This window comes from Pseudophryne corroboree, chromosome 3 (assembly GCF_028390025.1).
Source record: "Pseudophryne corroboree isolate aPseCor3 chromosome 3, aPseCor3.hap2, whole genome shotgun sequence".
Lineage (NCBI taxonomy): Eukaryota > Metazoa > Chordata > Amphibia > Anura > Myobatrachidae > Pseudophryne > Pseudophryne corroboree.
In genome coordinates this window covers 480,202,602-480,226,472 of record NC_086446.1, presented here as the reverse complement: position 1 = coordinate 480,226,472, position 23,871 = coordinate 480,202,602, and the positions used below count along the sequence as shown (strand labels likewise).

Genomic DNA, 23,871 nt, shown 5'->3' with positions numbered 1-23,871 from the left:
ATGATACTGTCGGATTTTCCCTAATACTCCAGAATACAATTACCTCAGTGAATAGCAAAGCTGATAACGGAAATGGGGTCCTACTATAATTACAAAAACTTCACTATCTGCAATGTGGTAGTTGTCACATATAAAATATACTATAGTTGTGACTGTTCTGGTGTCCTACCTTGGTAAAAGTCTACCTGTTCCATGTCTACACACAGATTGTCAGACGCATCATATGCTCCCCAACGCTAATAGAACACAACTAAACATGTAGGTGTGCTTTTTCTTTCAAACAGCCTATCACAGCATGTACAGCAGGGGTGGCCAAAAGGTAGATCGCGGAACACCCGCCAGTAGATCGCGACCAACTTTACTAAACTTAACCAGCTCCCAGTAATGCGGCACGCCGGTGATGTCATGATGTCACCCGCAAGCTGTGAGGAGCCTACTGTCGTTGCTTCTCTTCCTTCGACTGCCTTGCCTGCCTGTCATGGCACGCTGTCATAGGGAGCTTCTGTTCCGCATGGCTTCCTGCTCGGTAGGTAGTGTTTGGCGGAGTTATTGAAGTGTTATATGGGGTAGGGGGAGGGAGGAGGAGCGGGGTCTGAGACAAATAAATATAGATTTTTTTGTGAGAGACAATTATTTTTTTACTAGTATGGGGAAATTTTACTACTGTGTAGGGGCAATGAATTTTTACTACTGTGTGTGGGCCAATTTGTTTTTACTACTGTGTGGGAGGCAAAGTTTTTACTCCTGTGTGTGGGCCAATGTAATTTTACTCCTGTGTTGGGGCCAATGTATTTTTACTCCTGTGTGGGGGTCAGAGTGTTTTTACTACTGTGTGGGTGTCAGTGTGTTTTTACTACTGTGTGGAGGCCAATGTGTCTGAGGTTTTTACTTGTGGGGAGACAATTTGTGATTTCGGGTGAGACAGTCCCTTCACCCTGTGCAGTGAGGAGGTCACACCCCCTTTTTGTTTTGCTTTGCCCCCTTTTTGGGCATGCGTATGTGGTGCATACTTTTGTCCCACCTAAGTAGATCATGAAAGCTTTTCAGCTTTCAAAGTAGATCACCAACTCCAAAAGTCTGGCCACCCCTGATGTACAGTATCTATTTCACAGCACTAGATGTCTCCTATTAATTAGAAGAGCAAACAGAAATGCTTAAATGATAGGATGCAATTATTTATTTGTCAAGATGTAAAAATAAGATTTTAAATACCTACCGGTAAATTCTTTTCTCGTAGTCCATAAGGGACAGATTAGTACGATGGGGTATAGACGGGTCCAAAGGAGCCAGTGCACTTTAAATTTCTTCAACTGGGTGTGCTGGCTCCTCCCCTCTATGCCTCCTCCTAAAGGTCAGTTATAGGTAAAACAGTGCCCGAAGGAGAATGACATACTTGAGAGAAGGAACATAACAACAATAAGTGTGAGATTTACACACCAGCATACCAAAACATAACCGGGCCAGCAACGGCTGGCAAAATAAACAGCAACAGCTGAACAGGTAACACCTAACAGAGAACTGGATATCCTCTTTGGCCAGGGTATCAAATTTGTAGAACTTCACAAAGGTGTTCTTCCCCGACCAGGTAGCCGCTCGGCACAGTTGGAGGGCCGAGATTCCACGGGCAGCCACCTAGGAAGACCCCACTGATCTCGTAGAGTCGGCCTTCAGAGACTGTGGAACAGGTAAGGCTGCCGACACACAGGCCTGTTGGATAGTAAGCCGAATCCAACGAGCAATAGACTGCTTTGAAGCGGGGCAACCCTTCTTTTGAGCATCATAGAGCACGAACAAGGAATCCGTCTTTCTGATCTGAGCCGTCCTCTTGACATAGATTTTTAAGGCTCGCACTGCATCCAATGTCTCCGGAGGGGCAGAAGTGCCAGAACTGGACGGAATCACAATAGGTTGATTCAAGTGAAACGCGGAGACTACCTTCGGCAGGAACTGCTGTCTTGTCCTGAGCTCCGCTCTGTTCTCGTAAAAGACCAAGTAGGGACTTTTACACAATAAGGCCCTAATTCTGAGACACGTCTAGCAGAAGCCAGGGCCAGTAACATCACCATCTTCCACGTGAGGTACTTGTCTTCTACCGTCACCAGAGGTTCAAACCAGGAGGACTGTAGAAAGCGTAACACCACATCCAAATCCCAAGGTGCCGTAGGCGGCACAAATGGAGGTTGTATGTGAAACACCCCTTGCAAGAAGGTCTGAACTCCGCCAGATATGATGATAGTGTTTTTACATCACAGGTTTTCTGGCTTTTCACCATAGTGGCAATTACCTTTTTGGAAAGCCCTTTGGGAGCTAGGATATTCCGCTCAACTTCCATGACGTCAAACGAAGCCATCGTAAGTCCGGGTAGACTAACGGTCCTTGCTGAAGAAGATCTCTTCGTAGCTGCAGAGGCCAATGGTCCTCTACAGACATGTCCAGAAGAGCCGCGTACCACGCTCTTCGGGGCCAATCCGGGGCAATCAAGATTGCCTGCACTCCTTGATGCCTGATCCTTTTGAGTACCCTGGGGATCAACGGAATCGGAGGAAATAGATAGACCAGCTGGTAAGGCCAAGGCGTTGTCAGCGCAAACACTGCACTCGCCTGAGGGTCTGTGGTTCGCGAGCAACAGCAACGAAGCTTCTTGTCGAGGCGAGAGGCCATCATATCGATCTGTGGGCAGTCCCACCTGTCGATGATCTGTTGAAACACCTGAGGGAGTAGTCCCCACTCCCCTGGGTGGAGAGTGTGGCGACTGAGGAAGTCCAATTCCCCGTTGTCCACCCCTGGAATGAAGATTGCGGACAGTGCTCTTGCATTTCTTTCCGCCCAGAAGAGTATTCCTGACACTTCTCGCCTGCAGGCTCTGCTTTTTGTCCCTCCTTGTTGAGTGATGTACGCCACAGCCGTGGCGTTGTCCGACTGAACCTGGATCGTCCAATCCCTGAGTCGAGGGGAGGCCTGAATCAGAGCATTGTAGATGGCCCGAAGTTCCAGGATGTTGATCGGAAGGAGGGTCTCTTGGGCAGACCACCTGCCCTGGAACTGCGCCCCCTGGGTGACAGCTCCCCATCCTCCCAGACTCGCATCCGTCGTGATGAGGATCCAATCCTGAATCCCAAAGCGTCAACCTTCCTGCAGGTTGGAAGACTGTAGCCACCACAGGAGTGAAATCCTGGCCTGGGGTGACAGCCAAATCATCCCGTGCATCTGAAGATGGGAGCTGGACCACTTGTTCAGGATATCCAATTGGAACGGTTTGGCACAAAACATTCCGATCTGTATTGCCTCGTACGAGGCGATCATCATTCCAAACAATTTTATGCAAAGATGAATGGATACTCGAGTAGGTCAGAGCACCATGCGAACCATTTCTTGAAGTGTTCTCACTTTTTCCTCTGAGGGGAACACTTTCTGTGCTAAAATATCCAGGAGCATCCCCAGAAAGAGGAGCTGCTGAGATGGTTCCAGGTGGGACTTCTGCAGATTGGAGGATCCACCCGTGGTGAGACAGAAGTTGAATAGTGCAATCTATATGGCGCAATAGAAGCTCCCTGGAACTCGCTTTTATCAGGAGAATGTCCAGGAATGAAATTACGTTGACCCCCAGGACCCTGAGCTGAAACATCATTTCCGCAATCACCTTTGTGAACATCCTCGGAGCTGTAGACAGGCCGCAGGGTAATGCCTGAGACTGGTAGTGATCGTTCAGTAGGGCGAACCGCAGATAGGCCTGATGAGGAGGCCAAATTGGGATATGGAGGTAAGTGTCCTTGATATCCAGAGACACTAGGAATTCCTGTTGGTCCAGGCCTGCGATCACTGGTCTCAAAGATTCCATCTTGAATTTGAAAACCTTCAGGTAAGGATTCAAGGACTTCAGATTCAGAATGGGTCTCACAGACCCGTCTGGTTTGAACTACGAACAGACTGGAGTAGTAACCCTGTCCTTGTTGTTGTTGTTGGTACTGGAACAATGACCTGGGACTGGACGAGCTTGTTTATGGCCAGTAGTAGCGTACCACGCATATTTTCCAAAGCTGGTAAACCCGATTTGAAAAATCGTTGGGGAGGAGCACCGTCGAACTCCAGTTTGTAACCCTGAGATAAGGTCCCTTACCCAAGCATCTTGGCAGGAACCGTCCTAGATGTGGCTGTAGTGACGTAACCGAGATCCCACCACGAGATCCCCTCGGTGGGGGGGGGGGGGGGGGGCACCGTCATGCTGAAGTCTTTGCGGAAGCAGAACTGGTGCTCTGGTCCTGAAATCCGGCAGCGGCTGGTTTCTCAGGTTTTCCTCTGGAGCTTCTAGCTGCGTTGGAGGCCCCCCTGGCCCTAGATCGAAATCTGGAGGACTGAAAGGACTGAGTAGACGGTCCCAGGTAGGTACGTCTAGCAGGCAGAGCCCCCGAAGTAGGGTGGCCAATCCCGGGGCATTTTTTTAATCCAGGGATTGAAAAATGCTCAATCCCAGGAATCCCGGGATTCCGGTAGGGATCCGTGTAGGGAGCAGGGAGAGTGGAAGGCAGAGAAGAAGGTTGTAGGAACAGCAAGGGAGGGTGGGTGTAGGTAGCATGTAGGGAGCAGCGCGGGAGGGTTAGTGTAGATAGCAGGGAAGGTGTTGGGAGCAGCACGGGAGGGTGAGTGTAGATAGCAGGGAAGATGTAGGGAGCAGCACGGGAGGGAGGATGTGGGGACTCGGAGAAGCGCTGCAAAACTTACTATTAGCTGGGCCGTGGGCGGCATGAACACACACTGACTGACCACACCGGCGGCATTTCAAATGTAGCGCTAGCCGCCAGCCAGTCAGAACGGGCAGTCCGGTAGCCAATCAGGAGCCGCTGCTGCGGCCGCTTCCCTGACTGGCTGCCGGTCCGCCTGCTCTGATTGGCTGGCGGCCGGTGCTACATCTGAAATGCCGGCAGCGCGGTCAGTCTATGTATTAATACTGTGCGCTTCAGCTTTAATACCCTGCTGCCACCCGGGCCGTACAGCCGGGCAGCGCTGTGCTATAGTGCTCAGCGCTGCCCGGCAAAAGTGCGCATGCTCAATAAAATCCCGTGAATCCCGGGATTGAAGGCTCCCAATCCCAGGATTCAAATCACTGTATTTTTGGGCCAGAATCCCGGGATCCCGATCCCGGGATTGGCCTCCCTACCCCGAAGGGAGAAACGTGGATTTCCCTGCAGTAGCTTTGGAAATCCATGCATCCAATTCACCTCCAAAAAACCATTCACCTGTGAAGAGATTCCACATTACGCTTGGAGTCAGCATCAGCAATCCACTGACACAACTATATGGCTCTGCGCGCAGACACAGCCATAGCCGTGGTCATAGCATTAATATTGCCAATCTCTTTAAGGGAGTCACAGAGGACTCTTGCCGTGTCCTGAATGTGTTTTAGGAAAGTTACAGTAGTAACTAAGGTCATATCACCCGAGATACCTTCCTGAATTTGATTTGCCCAGGAATGAATTGCATGTGTCATCCAGCAATCTGAGCTACACCTACAGCAGTGTAGATAGATTTCAGAGTGGTCTCAATTTTCCTATCTGCCGGGTCTTTTACCATAAAGGAGCCCGAAGCAGGAAGTACCACCTTTTTAGAGACTGAGAAGTCTACTGCAGGAGATTCTTCCCAGATTTGTCTGCCTTTAGGTGCAATGGGGAAGGTATGCAAAAACCGCTTGGACACCTGATATTTTTTATCTGGAGTTTTCCAGGCTATTTTAAATAAATCATCCAATTCCTTAGAGTCAGTAAATGTGAGTGTCATTTTGTCTTGTGGGAGGAAAAATGACTGCTGATTATTTGCATCCTCCAGGGGGAGCTTTAACACATCCCGAATAGCCAATATGAGGGGTTCAATACCCTGTGTAGGTGTGGCATCCCCAGAGGCGTATCTAGGGTAGGGCGAGTGGGGCACGTGCCCTGGGCACCTTGGCTGGCCCAGGAGAGGGGGGCGCCGCCGGCGTCCAGGGCATCATGCCCCACTCGCCCCCGTCAACCCTAAATGTGAGGGGAGGAGAGCGCAGCGTCTCTCCCTCCCCTCACCGCCGCTGCCAGCAGCGCTGCTGTGTCCGGTCTCCGGCGTTAGCCAATCAGAGCTTGCGGACCGGCTCCTGATTGGCTGCCGGTCCGCGAGCTCTGACTGGCTAGCGAACCGGCGCCAGACAGCCGCCGGAGACCTGGAGCGGCGAGGGGAAGGAGAGGCGCTGCGCTCTCCTCCCCTCACATAGCAACAAGCGGCCGCCGGCCGGTAAGTGACGGGGGGGGGGGGGTCCAGCGGCACAGTAGGGCATGTATCTGGCACCAAGTGGGGCCTGGCACTGTGGGGCATGTATCTGGCACTGTGGGGCATGTAACTGGCACTGTGGGGCAATGTAACTGGCACTGTGGGGCAATGTAACTGGCACTGTGGGGCAATGTAACTGGCACTGTGGGGCATGTAACTGGCACTGTGGGGCAATGTATCTGGCACTGTGGGGCAATGTAACTGGCACTGTGGGGCATGTAACTGGCACTGTGGGGCATGTAACTGGCACTGTGGGGCAATGTATCTGGCACTGTGGGGCATGTAACTGGCACCGTGGGGCATGTAACTGGCACTGTGGGGCATGTAACTGGCACTGTGGGGCAATGTATCTGGCACTGTGGGGCATGTAACTGGCACTGTGGGGCATGAAACTGGCACTGTGGGGCATGTATCCGGCACTGTGGGGCAATGTAACTGGCACTGTGGGGCATGTATCTGGCACTGAGTGGGGCATGTATCTGGCACTGAGTGGGGCATGTATCTGGCACTGTGGGGCAATGTATCTGGCACTGTGGGGCATGTATCCGGAACTGTGGGGCAATGTAACTGGCACTGTGGGGCAATGTAACTGGCACTGTGGGGCAATGTAACTGGCACCGAGTGGGGCATGTATCTGGCACTGTGGGGCAATGTATTTGGCACTGTGGGGCAATGTAACTGGCACTGTGGGGCAATGTAACTGGCACTGAGTGGGGCATGTATCCGGCACTGTGGGGCAATGTATCCGGCACTGTGGGGCAATGTATCTGGCACTGTGGGGCAATGTAACTGGCACTGTGGGGCAATGTAACTGGCACTGTGAGCCATTTTCAGTGGCCACACCCCTTCTGGAGTGTGGCCACGCCCATTATTTCGCTGCGCGCACATGCTTCTTTTTGTATGTTTTCTTTCTTTTTTTTGGGGGGGGCGCCATTTTCCATCTTGCCCTGGGCTCCGAAAACCCTAGTTACGCCTCTGGGCATCCCCACTTATGGGATCCACATCATCCTGTATATCATCATCAGTATCTGACAGTGGTGCAGGTATTGTTGCAGTTCCTGAGTTTTATTGGCATTTGCAGTGATTTGAGATGACATATCAGACATCATAGTTTTTTTAAGCCCCAAGCCAGGAGGGCTCTTGACTCTCCCCCACATCGTTATCAGCATTTTGTGATGACTGACTACACTGCTCACATGATATGGAGCCAGATGAGATAGGGGAGAATCTAGCATTACATACACTGCATAACTTCTGTTTTCCATTGCGAAGAAGAAAACAGGTACAATACACATACAACACACCCTGAGAGGAGACACAGGAGAGAAGACACCAGCGCACCCAACGCTGCATTGCCCTAGTGAGGCTGTCAGCGTTTTACATATACATAACCAACAGTGAGACTGTCTTATGAAAATTCCCTCAGAGGAATGATATTTGTGCACAATATAGCGGATCTCCCCCTCTACACCCGGTACCAGTGATCCAGCATGTGACCGTTATGGAGGAGCTCTATGAGGCTGCTGCTTATGCAGAGGAAGGCGCCAAAATGCCGCTGAGCCCACTCTGATGTAGTTCGCCCCCCATAATGGCGCCCGGAGCTATTGTGTAATATTTATACTGGCCATGTCTCCCTATGTGTTTGTAGCCTCACGTAAATGCTTGGTACAAGAATATTTAGCAAGTTTCACGCAGGGTCTACAGCGGGTCCCCCCCAGGAGGGACCCATACGCCTCACCCGCGCTTCTGCCGCACAGTGAACCAGGGAACCCCCCTAGCGGGGTACCCGGTGTGTAGTCACCACGATGATCACCTTCAGGCAGCGTTAGGGGTGTGCGGCATGCTGCGGATGCGACAGCCAAGGCGACATGCCCAGCTGAACAAACAGGCCCTCAGGACGGTGGTCCTGCAGCGGGGAAGTGGCTCTGCACCTCAAGAGGCCGGTGATCGCCCCCTATCCCCTAACTCCCATGGCACAGGTATGCTGTTGCCCAAACAGCATACCGAAATAAATAAAAGTTTAAAGAATTTGAAGAAAAACTCTGGAGCTAGCAGAGTGTGCATCCTCTCCTGAGGGTATTTTTTTCTAAACTGACCTGAAGGAGGAGGCACAGAGGGGTGGAGCCAGCACACCCAGTTGAAGAAATATAAAGTGCACTGGCTCCTTTGGACCTGTCTATACCCCATCGTACTAATCTGTCCCCAATATCCCTTATGGATACTAGAGAAATGCTGGTGATGAGAAAAATAACTTTTATCCTCACACATTTAAAGACAATCCAGTGTGCAAGTGTTATCACCAGTGGCAGTGTCCTAATGTGTGACCAACTCATTCTGCTACTATTGGAAAGGTAGAGTTTTACTGATGCCCAATAGCGAATCTAGTTAAAAATATAGGCGTAAATAACATAGCTTTTCTGAGCATTAATTACACCTTAAATTGTGACCAACTCTGGTTAAATCCCCAAGTATTCCAGGCTACAAAAACTTTGATGGAAAGGTGTAAAAAGGCAGCTGGTTTAGGGCCTGATTCAACATAGTATACTAAGCAGTAGACTGCGGCGGTTGTTGCAGCCAATACTGCTAAATTCTGCTAATGCCACAGGGGGTGTGTTGTGTAAATAGAAGCCTCCTTCCCATCTTCTCTGGTCCGGTGCTGTGTCTGAAGACGCAGCATCAGATCACTTGCGTCAACATTGACCAACTGAGGATCCCTCGGGTTAGCTGGTTTGTTCAGGCTTCCGGGGGCCAATAAATTGCATTGGAACACACAGACACAATCTCATGAAAATGAGCTTGACACGGCCCTGTTTTCGGGAGCGCTGCCCAGTGGAGCCCCATTTCTAAACGGCCATAGAATGTCAAACATGCTGCAGCTTAGGGGGCACTGCGAGTGATCTCACAGTCACAGATAGGTGCATACGCAGTACAGACCCTGTACATGCACCAATCACCAACCATCGGGTTTGCATACAACTCTGAATCAGGCCCTCCAACAGTTACTGATGAAGCGCACTGTATGGAGGGTGGCAGATGTGAAAGCCGTACACTTAAGGCCCATATAGACGGGCCGATGCGGGAGAGATGAGTGCTGAGCGAACCGCTCAGCACACATCTCTCCCGGCGCTCAGCACAGGGCGATGTGTGCTGAGCGTGCGGGGAGAGATGGGGGGGGGGGGGAGAGGCCGCTCACTTCACCCAGCGGGTGAAGTGAGCGACCCGCTAGACCTAGCAGCAGCGATAGCGATGCGCGGGGCTGCGCATCGCTATCGCTGAGGGGGCTACACACGGAGCGATAATGCTCAAATTCTAAGCAATCTAGTCAGATTGCTTAGAATATCGCTCCGTGAGTACCCCCCTTTAGTTTGCAAAGGATTACATTTCTCTTTATTCAAATGTTGTCAAAAAGAGACGATATGTTTCTAGAGTTGCAAGACTGACACAGTCAACTGAGAAAAAAGCATTTTATAATATTTCGCTGGACTATTTAAAAACATCATTAAAGATATTAATTCTTGAGCATTCTAATGAGTGGCAGAAGAGTAAAATGCAAAATGCATCGTGTGACCACAAATATTAGGATAGAATGATTAGCACTAGTTCTGCGCTGCGTATATGCTCTGCACTGTGGAATAATGCTTTTTCGGGGACCTGATTTGTAATTGCTGTTTAGCTCTGTGATCTTCATAGAGCCCCCCTGTGGCATTCCTATCTGTCTGCTGTGTGCTTCCTTTGTGAGGCCAGCAGATACATTGAGGCAAAAGCATTATCACAGCTATCTGGAAGTACACGATTCCTAGTCGCTGAAGAGATAACGGCTCGCACAGAGAATAAAAATAAAGTTATTGTCAACACGCGAACCTGAAAGACAAATCCTTGTCTGCCGTGCTCAATATAAACAGCACAGCAGCAGCTTCAGGAGGAGAAGGGGGTGGATTGTCTGAAACAACAACAGAAGACAGAAAGTAATTTCCAGTGACAGGCTGTGCTTTCATCTCCATCCATGCCTTGAACTCTACCTTGTTTAATTATTAAATCAGGAGCTGCTCAGCAAGCCCTGTCTGCCTCTGATGGTTCCTAAATTCAATCCCGTTGACAGTGTGTGTCCAGTTTTGCTTCTGTTTGCCGTTGCCAATGACACAGTATGAATGCTAATTTCTCAATGTTGCATTCATTAACCAAGGAACTGGATTGCTGGGCTGCTGGCCTGTAATTTCTTTTAAAGAACATATTCCTCCTTTACAAACAGACCATAGGCAGAGGTGCCAAGTGTTTCCTGGCTACCTCGGCAACAGACGTGTCCCGTTTAACAGCTCTTTATTAAAATCCACATGCTGTTCCGCTGCACCTGTTACTATAGGGATATTAGATTACTATAGGAAGATTAGATCGTGACAGGCATTGCTACATCACATAATTGATATAAGTACGGGCAGGAGAGGTGGCACAATAGGACTGGAAAACGTAAATATACAAGAGGGATTATAATAAGGTACAACATCTGTAAATGGCAAGACCAGCAATTTCTACATTCATCTGTGATGTGCACATTCTATTTGTTGCCAAATTTACATCCAGCCACTTGCATCTAATTAATTCGGTTTGTGCCCATAATCAAGAGTTAACAGCCTTTAACTGCACAGTCTGAACCAAACACAGCATTGCTTTTCAGATTATTTATTGCAACCATATTGTGTGTCGCTTTCCAAACACTGAATCATTCACCTCAGTACCTTCCCAAACGGAGGAAACAGATTAAAGGGTAAAGGTATGATAGTGGCACATATCATGCCGGTATCACTCTTCTCACTTTGCCTCTTTACCAAGGCAAAGTGGTAAGCACTAGCGCCAAGATGTGTTAACATAAGCGCCATCCCTGGCTGTGGTGTATGGGCAACGACAACTGCAGCTGTCAAAATAAACAGCTGCAGGTGTTGGAACGTTCAGTGCAACTGACTGTTCATACATTGCTATCTTTTAGATAGTAGCACCGATACAGACACATAGCGCCTCTGTCATTTAGTGCACACCGCCACTGTACATGGGGGAGAAGCGGTATCAGTGCACATAACATGCGCTGATATCACTTCTCCCCCATATCCCTGTTTCTTACATCTACCCCTAAATTCTCTACCACAGAAATATACACTTGCACTATGACTACAGCTAATAATAAGATTTTAAACCTACCAGTAAATATTTTTATCCTAGTCCGTAGAGGATGCTGGGGACTCCGTAAGGACCATGGGGTATAGACGGGCTCTGCAGGAGACATGGGCACTCTAAAGACTTTAGAATGGGTGTGCACTGGCTTCTCCCTCTATGCCCCTCCTCCAGACCTCAGTTAGAGAAACTGTGCCCAGAGGAGACAGACAGTACGAGGAAAGGATTTTTGTTAATCTAAGGGCAAGATTCATACCAGCCCACACCATCCACACCGTATAACATGGAATATACGCAATCAGTTAACAGTATGAACAAAATAGCATCAGCCAACGACTGAACTTAACTGTAACATAACCCTTATGTAAGCAACAACTATATACAAGTCTTGCAGAAATATGTCTGCACTGGGACGGGCGCCCAGCATCCTCTACGGACTAGGAGAAAAAGATTTACCGGTACGTCCTAGAGGATGCTGGTGACTCCGTAAGGACCATGGGGATTATACCAAAGCTCCAGACCGGGCGGGAGAGTGCGGATGACTCTGCAGCACCGATTGAGCAAACATGAGGTCCTCATCAGCCAGGGTATCAAACTTGTAGAATTTTGCAAAAATGTTTGAACCCGACCAAGTAGCTGCTCGGCACAACTGTAATGCCGAGACGCCTCGGGCAGCCGCCCAAGAAGAGCCCACCTTCCTTGTGGAATGGGTCTTTACCGAATCTGGTACCGGCAATCCAGCCGTAGAATGAGCCTGCTGAATCGTGTTACAGATCCAGCGGGCAATAGTCTGCTTAGAAGCAGGGGCGCCAACCTTGTTGGCTGCATACAGGACAAACAGTGCCTCTGTTTTCCTAACCCGAGCCGTCCCGGCTACATAAACTTTTAAGGCCCTGACTACATCAAGAGACTTGGAATCTTCCAAGTCCTCCGTAGCCACAGGCACCACAATAGGTTGGTTCATATGAAACGATGAAACCACCTTAGGCAGAAATTGAGGACGAGTCCTCAACTCTGCTCTATCCACATGGAAAATCAGATAGGGGCTTTTGTGAGACAAAGCCGCCAATTCGGACACCCGCCTCGCAGATGCCAAGGCTAACAACATAACCACTTTCCAAGTGAAAAATTTCAACTCAACTGTTTGAAGAGGTTCAAACCAGTGTGACTTTAGGAACTGTAACACCACGTTAAGGTCCCATGGTGCCACTGGGGGCACAAAAGGAGGCTGGATGTGCAGCACTCCCTTTACAAAAGTCTGGACTTCTGGGAGAGAAGCGAATTCCTTCTGAAAGAATATAGATAGGGCCGAAATCTGTACCTTAATGGAGCCTAACTTCAGGCCCATATCCACTCCTGTCTGTAGAAAATGGAGCATTCTTGGCTTCACACCAAGAAACATACTTCCTCCAGATACGGTGATAATGTTTCGCCGTCACCTCCTACCTAGCCCTTATCAGAGTAGGGATGACTTCCTCCGGAATACCTTTCCCAGCTAGGATTCGGTGTTCAACCGCCATGCTGTCAAACGTAACCGCGGTAAGTCTTGGAACACGCAGCGCCCCTGCTGCAACAAGTCCTCCCTGAGAGGAAGAGGACATGGATTTTTTGTGAGCATCTCCTGGAGATCTGAATACCAGGCCCTTCGAGGCCAATCTGGAACAATGAGTATTGTCTGCACTCTTTTTCTTCGTATGATTCTCAATATTTTGGAGATGAGAGTAAGAGGAGGGAATACATAGACCGACTGAAACACCCATGGTGTCACCAGGGCATCAACCGCTACTGCCTGAGGGTCCCTTGACCTGGCACAATACCTCCGAAGCTTCTTGTTGAGGCGTGACGCCATCATGTCTATTTGTGGAATTCCCCACAGACTTGTTATCTCTGCAAAAACTTCTTGATGAAGTTCCCACTCTCCTGGATGGAGATCATGTCTGCTGAGGAAGTCTGCTTCCTAGTTGTCCACTCCCGGAATGAAGACTGCTGACAGAGCGCTTACGTGATTTAACGCCCAGCGCAGAATCCTTGTGGCTTCCGCCATTGCCACTCTGCTCCTTGTCCCGCCTTGGCGGTTTACATGAGCCACGGCTGTGACGTTGTCTGATTGAATCAGAACCGGTAGGTCGCGAAGAAGATTCTCCGCTTGTCATAGGCCGTTGTATTTGGCCCTTAATTCCAGGATGTTGATGTGTAGACAAGCCTCCAGGCTTGACCATGTTCCCTGAAAATGTCTTCCTTGTGTGACTGCTCCCCATCCTCGGAGGCTCGCGTCCGTGGTCACCAGAACCAAGTCTTGAATGCCGAACCTGTGACCCTCTAGGTGAGCACTCTGCAGCCACCACAGGAGAGACACCCTGGCCCTGGGGGACAGGCTTATTTTCTGATGACCACTTGTCCAGAAGGTCCCACTGAATTGTCCTCGCATGAAACCTGCCGAAGGGGATGGCCTCGTAGGTCGCCACCATTTTTCCCAGTACTCGAGTGCATTGATGGACTGACACTCTTTTCGGTTTTAACAGGTCTCTGACCATGTTCTGGAGTTCCTGGGCTTTTTCCATCGGGAGAAAAACACTCTTTTTTTTTCCGTGTCCAGAATTATGCCTAAGAAAGATAGCCGAGTTGTTGGAACCAACTGTGACTTTGGTAGATTTAGAATCCAGCCATGTTGCTGCAGCACTCTCAGGGAGAGCGACACGCTTTTCAGCAACTGATCTCTCGATCTCGCTTTTATGAGGAGATCGTCCAAGTACGGGATAATTGTGACTCCCTGCCTGCGCAGGAGCACCATCATTTCCGCCATTACCTTGGTGAAAATCCTTGGGGCCGTGGAAAGCCCAAACGGCAACGTCTGAAACTGGTAATGACAGTCCTGTACAGCGAATCTCAGGTACGCCTGATGAGGGGGATATATGGGGACATGAAGGTATGCATCCTTTATGTCTAGTGACACCATAAAATCCCCCCTTCCAGGCTGGAGATAACCGCCTGGAGCGATTTCATCTTGAATTTGAACTTTTTCAAGTACAGGTTTAGGGATTTTAGATTTAGAATGGGCCTGACTGAGCCATCCGGTTTCGGAACCACAAACAGGGTTGAATAGTACCCCTTCCCCTGTTGAACTAGGGGAACCTTGACAATCACTTGCTGTTGATACAGCTTTTGAATTGCAGCTAAAACTATCTCCCTCTCTGGGGGAGAAGCTGGCAAAGCCGATTTGAAAAATCGGCGTGGAGGCACCTCTTCGAATTCCAGCTTGTATCCTTGGGATACAATTTCCATCGCCCAAGGATCCACGTCTGATTGAACGCAGACGTGGCTGAAGAGTCGAAGACGTGCCCCCACCGGCGCGGACTCCCTCAGTGGAGCCCCAGCGTCATGCGGTGGATTTAGTAGAAGCCGGGGAGGACTTCTGCTCCTGGGAAATAGCCGTAGCAGGCATTCTTTTCCCTCTACCCTTACCTCTGGCGAGGAAGGAAGAGCCCCGAACTCTTCTGGACTTATGCGGCCGAAAGGACTGCATCTGATACTGTGGTGTTCTCTTCTGCTGTGGGGGAACATTAGGTAAAAAAGTAGATTTACCCGCAGTAGCTGTGGAAACCAGGTCCGCGAGACCTTTTCCAAATAAAACCTCACCCTTGTAAGGCAAAACTTCCATATGCCTCTTTGAGTCGGCATCACCCGTCCATTGGCGGGTCCACAGGGCTCGCCTAGCAGAAATCGCCATGGCGTTGGCTCTCGAACCTAGCAGCCCAACGTCTCTCTGAGCGTCTCTCATATATAAGACTGCGTCTTTAATGTGACCTAAGGTCAATAAAATGGTATCCCTATCTAGGGTATCAATGTCAGCTGACAAGGTATCTGTCCAAGCTGCTACAGCGCTACAAACCCAAACCGACGCTATTGCCGGTCTGAGCAAAGTACCCGTATGTGTATAAATTGATTTTAAGGTAGTTTCCTATCTGCGATCAGCAGGATCCTTGAGGGGTGCCGTGTCTGGAGACGGTAGCGCCACCTTTTTGGACAAGCGCGTTAAAGCCTTGTCCACCCTGGGCGAGGATTCCCACCGTACCCTGTCCTGTGCAGGGAAAGGATACGCCATAAGAATCCTCTTGGGAATCTGCAGTTTTTTGTCTGGAGTTTCCCAAGCTTTTTCAAATAACGCGTTCAGCTCATGAGATGGGGGAAAGGTTACCCCAGTTTTCTTTTCCTTAAACATGCATACCCTCGTGTCAGGGACAGAGCGGTCATCTGTGATATGCAAAACATCTTTTATCGCAATAATCATATAATGAATACTTTTGGCCACCCTTGGGTGTAACCTCGCATCATCGTAGTCGACACTTGAGTCAGAATCCGTGTCGGTATCAGTGTCTGCTACTTGGGACAGGGGATGTTTCTGAGACCCTGAAGGGCCCTGTGACACAGTCAAAGCCATGGATTGACTCCCTGCTTTATCCCTGGACTCTGCTTTGTCCAATCTCTTATGTAATAAAGACACATTTGCATTTAAAACATTCCACATTCCACATATCCAACCAATCATGTGTCGGCGTTGCCAACGGAGACACCACAATCATCTGCTCCACCTCCTCCCTAGATGAGCCTTCCGCTTCAGACATGCCGACACACGTACCGACACCCCCACACACTCAGGGATATATCTATATGGAGACAGTCCCCGAATAAGGCCCTGAGAGAGAGTATGCCAGCACACACCCAGCGCCACCTGACACTGGAATAAAATCCCAGTCAGTACAGCGCTTTATATAATATATATATATATATATATATATATATATATATATACACACTCACTGCGCCAATTAGATGTGCCCCCCCCCCCCTCTTCTTTGCCCCCTGTAACCGTGTTCAGCAGGGGAAAGTCCAGGGAACCAGCTTCTCTGCAGTGTGCTGTGGAGAAAATGGCGCTGGTTAGTGCTGGAGGATCAAGCTCCGCCCCCTCACCGGCGGGCTTCGGTTCCGCTCAAATTATTTACACTGGCGGGTTTTTTTTAATATACTGCCTCTGCAGTATCTAATCCATTTGCCAGTGTCCCTTGAGGTTTATATTGCTGCCCAGGGCGCCTCCCTGCACCCTTACAGTGCCCGCTGTGTGTGTATGTGTGGGAGCAATGGCGCTGCGCGTTACCTCAGTGAAGATCTGAAGTCTTCTGCCGCCTTTGAAGTCTTATTTTCTTCTTAATACTCACCCGGCTTCTATCTTCCGGCTCTGTGAGGAGGACGGCGGCGCGGCTCCGGGACGAACGGCGCGGGTGAGACCCGCGTTCCGACACTCTGGAGCTAATGGTGTCCAGTAGCCTAAGAAGCAGAGCCTATCATTTAAGTAGGTCTGCTTCTCTCCCCTCAGTCCCACGATGCAGGGAGCCTGTTGCCAGCGTCCTATACCCCATGGTCCTTACGGAGTCCCCAGCATCCTCTAGGACGTAAGAGAAATAATATTTTTTCAAAAGCCAATTAAACTAAATGGAAATTATGGGCTGTAGGAGGACACCCACACAAACACTGGAGAACAAACAAATTCCACTTTGATAGTGTCATCGTCAGAATTCAACTGTGTGGCAGTAATGCTACCCACAGTGCAACCCCAGGTAAAGATGGATTATGGAGACTTGTTTCCAGACAACAATCATAAACAATACCACTACTACATAAAGGGGCAAGTTCAAATGTTATGGCCCCCGATCTCCTGTCTAAAGCGACGGGATATTGCAGGCAGCAATATTAATTTGATGCCCCGCTGATCGTGCCCAGAGTCGGCCCTATGCATAGGCAAACTAGGCAAATGCCTAGGGTATTTAGTCTGCCAAGATGCTTCTTTCTGATTAAAATGATATGCGGCATGCCTATATTCTATGTGTGGCTTGGGCAGTATCGCATACGAAATGCTATGTTACAGTATATTCCTGGAAGTCACTGTAATGTAGCATTTCGTATGCAGATACAGCCACAGTCGCACACAGAATATAGGCATGCTCCATATCATTTTATCAGCAGACGCTGCTTGTGCATCCTAGCCACATAGCAATACAAATAAGACGCATTTTACATAAAAACAGGCGCCCGACGTTAGTAGAGCTGCTAGATGACTCATGCCAGGCATCTCCTGCTGCATGGCGTATTGAGGCAAGATGTACGAGGACACATCTGTATCCGAGCAGATGCAGAGTTCACAGTGTTAGCGCCCATGTGAGTGCTGTGTGCAGGTGGGTTGGCTATGCAGTAGTGTTCGGCATATGTGTAAGGGGCATTATGTGTGTCATGTGTATAAGTGCATTAATAATGTGCGGCATGTGTGTAAGGCACATTATGTGTATAAAGGCATTAATAAAGGTTGGCATAATGTGTAAGGCGCATTATGTTTATAAGGACATTCATAATGTGTGTCATATGTGTAAGGGACATTACTGTGTGATATTATGTGTATAAATGCATTACTAATGTGTGGCATTATGTGTATAAGGTGCTCCACTGTGTGGCGTAACTTATGGAAATGGCACTACTGTGTGGTGTAATGTGAATAAAGAGCAATATGGTGTGGTGTAATGTGAATAAGGAGCAATTCAGTCTGATGTAATGTGAATAAGGAGCAATACAGTGTGATGTAATGTGAATAAGGGGCACTACTGTGAGGAGTAACGTAGATAAGGTAAAGTGGTACTACTGTGTGATGTAACGAGAATAAGGGACACTATCGCATGATATAATGTGAATAAAGTTGTACTACTGTTGGGGGTACTATTGTGTGGTCATGCCCGTTCCCAGCAAGAACACGCCCCTTTTTGAGACCAAAATGAGCACTGCTATGGGTGAGGGGTGATGGTGCTGGGAAAGGGGCGCAGGGTCAGTTGCGGAACTAGCGGTGGTGCCAGGGGGCACCAGCCAAAATATTGCCTAGGGCATCATATTGGTTAGGGCCAGCCCCCGGCGGGTGCGAGCTGAAATGTAGACGCCGGCAGCCCATCGCATCCGAACGGAGCTATATTTGAATATCTCAGTTGGGCGCCATCTAGTGGCTGCCGGCGTCTAAAAGATTTGAATTCTGCCCAAAGAATGTTCTTGGAAATGTGGGAATAAAACAGTTAAGCAAATCAAACAAATGTTAAGTAAAATAAAAGCAAGATCAAAAACGGTGTATAGAGAACATCATTCTATAACAGTTCTAAAATAAGAACAGTTAACTGATGAGAACCATCAATTTTACCCTATTACCCGCAAACATTCCCCAAGTGGAACATTGGCTTTGTAAAACTGTAACTGTTGAAATATTAGTTAAGCTGCTGGACATTTGAAATATATTGTGTAGAAAGCATGCTGTAACGTATAGTAACGTGCTGTTGCATAATGTTCTGTAGTGTTCAATCTGCGGTTTGTTGAAAGGTCATAAAAAAACGTGCAAATAGTAGCATTAGCTTTTAGTTGCAGATGTACATGCCTGTAACATTTAGATTGTGTATTGTTTGCCACGCATTCGTATGTATAAAACACTGTTTTATCTTATTTAGTATTCCATCTGTGTAACTTTAAATGACAATGTTCTACATGTATAATATATGTCTATCTTCCATTCTATTTTACATATCAGGCCCAAATGTTGCATACAACCATACAATCTAAATTCACCATATTAAACTTTCAAAGCAATCTGATGATTGTTTCATGGTGTGGCGACTAAAAGGTTAATTATGCAAGAAATTTCAGTTCGTTAGTAACCATAATCCATATTTACACTATGAAACCATCAGGTGACCACACTCTAGGCCCGAAGACACCAACTCAAAAAAAAACAAAATCAGATCTATCCAATATTGGGCGGGATGTAATGCCGCCCAAGTTCGGCAGCCATGCGGGATGCCAGCAGAACTCGGACGTTTTTTTAAAGGGGCAATTACTTACAAGGCATGGTTTTGCCATACCTTGTAAGTGACTGCCCCTTTAAATAAACATCCAAGTTCGGCCGGCATACCGCACAGCCACCATTACATCTCTCCCCTGGTTGCAGATGTATCTTTACCTCCAAAATACATAGAAGATTTGCAGAAATGCAGAAAGATACATATCACTTCTGAGGTTAAGAAAATTGCACAAATTAAATATGCCATAGAGATGGACTTCACCTCCTGTAAACTCCAGTTGCTAAATCCAATATGGCTGCCTTTCTGGTACTTTTGTGGGAAGTAGGAATACTCAGCAGAACTGATGACTCTGTGGCTATCTTGTCTTGTACTTTGTATTTCATATTTCGTGTTCAGCCACTGTAAACAATTTTAGTGCGCCCAAGATGGCTGGGCATAATCTATTTTATTTGAGTCATCTTGGCAAAAAGCTCTGTGTAAATAAACATTATTATTATTTTTATTATTATTATTATTATCCTCATCATCATAATACGATAATAGAGGACATTGTTATTTCTAGAGAGCACTGTACTGTAGTTCCAGAAATGTCTCAATAAATCTAAAATTGCAGATTAAACAGCACAGGGAAAGAGGACGACACCTTTAAGTCTATAAGCTGCTCTTAAATCTGTGGTGTGGGCCAAATCTGGACATATAAATGTTAAAGGAAGCACACATACAGGGATATTCAACTGACCATGATAACCCGTTTTTGCATGAAAAATGGGCTTTTATCATGATTTGCAAAAAAGGACCTGTTCAATTATTCACCAGCGATAAGGCTCCATAGGTTTTATCACAAATTTCTTTTCACCACTTCTGAGTAGGAGAAAAGTTGGGGTTGATCCCTATTTTAAGGTAAAAAGGTTGGGATTTGGTTGAGAACCCGAGACACCTCCCTTACTGACTAATTAGGCAGTTACAAGTTTTTAATTATTTTTAGTTGGTCAATAATGACATGTCATTTTTGGAGTGAAAAATTGCAAAAGGATGGAAATTGGGGTGCAAGGTGTGGGACAGGTTTATTGGGGTGCTTTATGAGTGGGACAAGTATTTTTAGGCTTGCTGGTGGGAGTAATCTGGAGATAAAGTGGCTTAAAATTACCTAAATATATACTTATACCCATTTTTATGTACCCAAAGTTTAATTTGAGTACTTGTTTTGCTGAAAAACACCTGCCTTCTATCCTTTAACTTCTTTAAAAAAAATGCATACAATTTAAGTACCCCAAATACTTTTATTATGTCCACTAATAAACTTCTGTACTGTTATCCTATTTTATTATGACTTTTTTGGGGGTACAGGCAGATTTCCCCATATTCACTTACACTTTTCTCTGGTTTTGCTGGCAAGAATTATTGCGCAAAATCCGATTTCACACATTTGCAATTAGATAGGTCGAAAAATGGGAGCGCGCATACTGGCGAAAAGCTGCACTTTTTTCGCGCGATAGGTGAGAAAAGTTTACACACAGTAAATTACAGCATTTTCGCAGCCAATTAATATCCCCTACTATGAATTTGTATTATCTGTTTGAATGTATACAGATGTGTCCTCCTACATCTTTGCTCCATGCTCTACAAGTCGCGTTACACAATGCGTGAGTGACTCGCAAAGTAATGCAATAGGACACACAAGCAGCTTCTGCTGATTAAAATGATATGCAGCATTCCCATGTTACGTGTGACCGCTATGCTACAGTGTTGTCATGGAAAACACGTGTAATTTTAGAAGCAGATAGAGCCACAATTACACTCAGAATATAGGCATGCTGCATATCATTTTAATCAGCAGAAGAAGAATGTGCGTGCTATTACATTACTTTGCGTCGAAGATGCATTTTCGCGGAATAAAATACAAAAAAAGACGCTCAGCACTACAGAGTCTCGCCACGGCATGGCGCGACTTTGCGGGCTGTTTAGCGTAACTGCAGCAAAGATGCAAGAGGACACATCTGCACCTCTCCAAGCAAAAAAAACAAAAAACATGCCCATAAATAGAATGTTTTCTATACATTTTATCTAACACTGGAAAGCTCTTGTACCCCTGGAAGCAACAGAAGGTTTAACATACTTGAATTACTTGTTATATAGCGCTACTTATTTATGGTGACTTTTTTTTTTATTGTATCAACATGTAAACACTCACAGTAACATTTGTCTGTAACACGTAATCAGCTTCCATTTTGAGGAGTCGCGAATTTGTATCATCGAGCAGCTCCTGGATGTTCTCTGTGTGTTTCTTCTGGAGCTCAAACTTCTCCTGTTCCATGTCTGCCACCGCATTGTGGAGCTAAAAGATTTTAAAAGAGCATTTAATATCTATTAATATTTAATTATACAGTGCCAGTATATTCCATTTACAATTCTCCACCAACATTGTGTATGCATTTCTTATATTTGAAAACCAAAAACTGTCCTAAACCTGGATTCATTTTAACAGCTTAAGGGGGACATTTACTAAGCAGTGATAAGAGCGGAGAAGTGAGCCAGTGGAGAAGTTGCCACATCAACCAATCAGCAGCTCTGTATTATTTTATAGTATGCAAATTATAGCTGCTACTTCAGTGCTGATTAGTTGCCATGGGCAACTTCTCCACTGGCTCACATCTCCGCTCTTATCACTGCTTAGTAAATGTCCCCCTATGTTTCTAAAGACTGTAGATTTTAAGGAAGCTTCTCTGCCAAAAATATAAGCTTGACATATATATATATATATATATATATATATATATATTCCCAGAACAGTCCACACTCTGGCCTTATCCACAAATGCTGGGGTGACTTCCACAGAATGATAAATCGTCATGATCCATCAGTACCAATGTAAATCCAGTAAATAGGAGCACTCACCAGTCTTCATGATATTCTTATCTTTATTAGCAGCAAGACATCAAACAGGGGGTGTACCCCCTGTTTGATGTCTTGCTGCTAATAAAGATAAGAATATCATGAAGACTGGTGAGTGCTCCTATTTACTGGATTTATATATATATATATATATACATAAATATATACACATATTTTATATGGGATGCAGGTATGTGACCGGCGTTCACAGTACCAACGCCGGGATCCTGAACACTGAACAGCCCGCCAGTCGGCATGCCGACCAACAGGGACTATTCCCACTCCTGGGTATCCATGACACACACAGATGTGTGTGTCATGGATAGAATCTGAATCTGATAAAATAGAATCTGTGGCGAGCGTAGCGAGCCGCAAGGGGCTTCGTTACACACGCCTTCCCCACCATCTAAAAGCCGAGATCCCAGCATCAGTATGGATAGATAAACTATATACTATACACACACACACACACACACACCAGACTGGGCATTTTGGTAGGTTATGAAAGGGTACCTCTTGTAGATGTGACATTTACAGATCATGAGATGACATAAGATATTAGCTATGATACGTCACCTTTTTCTCCCACTCATTCTTCAGAGTGTCTGCACTCTGGTCACACAACTTCTTTAGCTCCAGAATCTGGGCTTCCTTGGTGTCTCGGATAAGTTGGGACTCTCGCAGAAGGGTTTGAACTGTTGTCAGATTACATGATACAAAGCAACATTCAGTAAAATGAGACAAGAGAAATAATAACATTTAAGCTGAATACACAAATCTAGTGATGTATGGGAGCAAATGACAATCAATCATTTGCTCCGAAAAGCCGGAAAATGGGCAAAAATGGTCGTTCAGATAAATTGGTAAAATCAAAAGGATTTAACCTATTTGTCTGAACGTCCTTTTTTGTCTGTTTTAAAGCTTTAGTTATACAGACCTATTGGGAGGAACATGTAAGTAATGGATAGCGGAGACACAATACCCTGAACACAAAGAATAGAAATCCCTACTACACAATCAAACTGCTCCTTTACCGTCTCTACCTGGGTCACATCCTCTTCTCTACTCTCACTATCTGCTGGCAGTGCCATAACTAGACATTTTAACGCAGTGTGCTAGAAACGGCATTGGCGTGCCCCCTTATGTAATACAGTGGCAGTGTGCACCATAGGCGCGCACAAAAAATATAGCGGCATGGCTTCATGGGGAAGGGGTGTAGCTACAAAATAATGCCAATTCATATTACGGAGCACAGTAGTCTCCATTATTCAAATTACGCCGCACAGTAGCGCCACTACACCAGGTAGAACCCCTTTTACACATTACGGCTTACAGATTTCCCTTTTTACACATTACGGCAGACAGCGTCCCATTTTTACACATTACGGCAAACAGCGTCCCCCTTTTTACACATTACGGCAGACAGCGTCCCCTTTTTACCCATTACGGCAGGATAGATAGATAAATAGATAGATAGACAGACAGAATAGTTGATACTTATCTCTCCGCTGGCTCAAGCAGTCAGGCTCCTCGGTGCTGGCAGCAGCGCAATGTATTTGCTGGCGGCGCCACATGCAGCTGTCCCTCTCCTTCCGCATTGGCTGGCCTCCACCGCTGTGAATGCTGGGATGAGGGAAGCGCATACCAG

At 47.0% G+C, this 23,871-nt stretch overlaps 1 protein-coding gene across 1 annotated transcript in view; it reads right to left on the bottom strand.

The window, feature by feature from the left end:
• Window positions 1–23,871, bottom strand: part of CEP112 (centrosomal protein 112) — a 733,320-nt gene that overhangs the window by 489,590 nt on the left and 219,859 nt on the right. The window contains exons 12-13 of the mRNA XM_063960841.1: window positions 22,800–22,918; window positions 21,523–21,666 (exon numbers count right to left, since the gene is read on the bottom strand). Coding sequence (XP_063816911.1) covers window positions 21,523–21,666; window positions 22,800–22,918 — 263 coding nt within the window. The remainder of the gene's footprint in view (window positions 1–21,522; window positions 21,667–22,799; window positions 22,919–23,871) is intronic.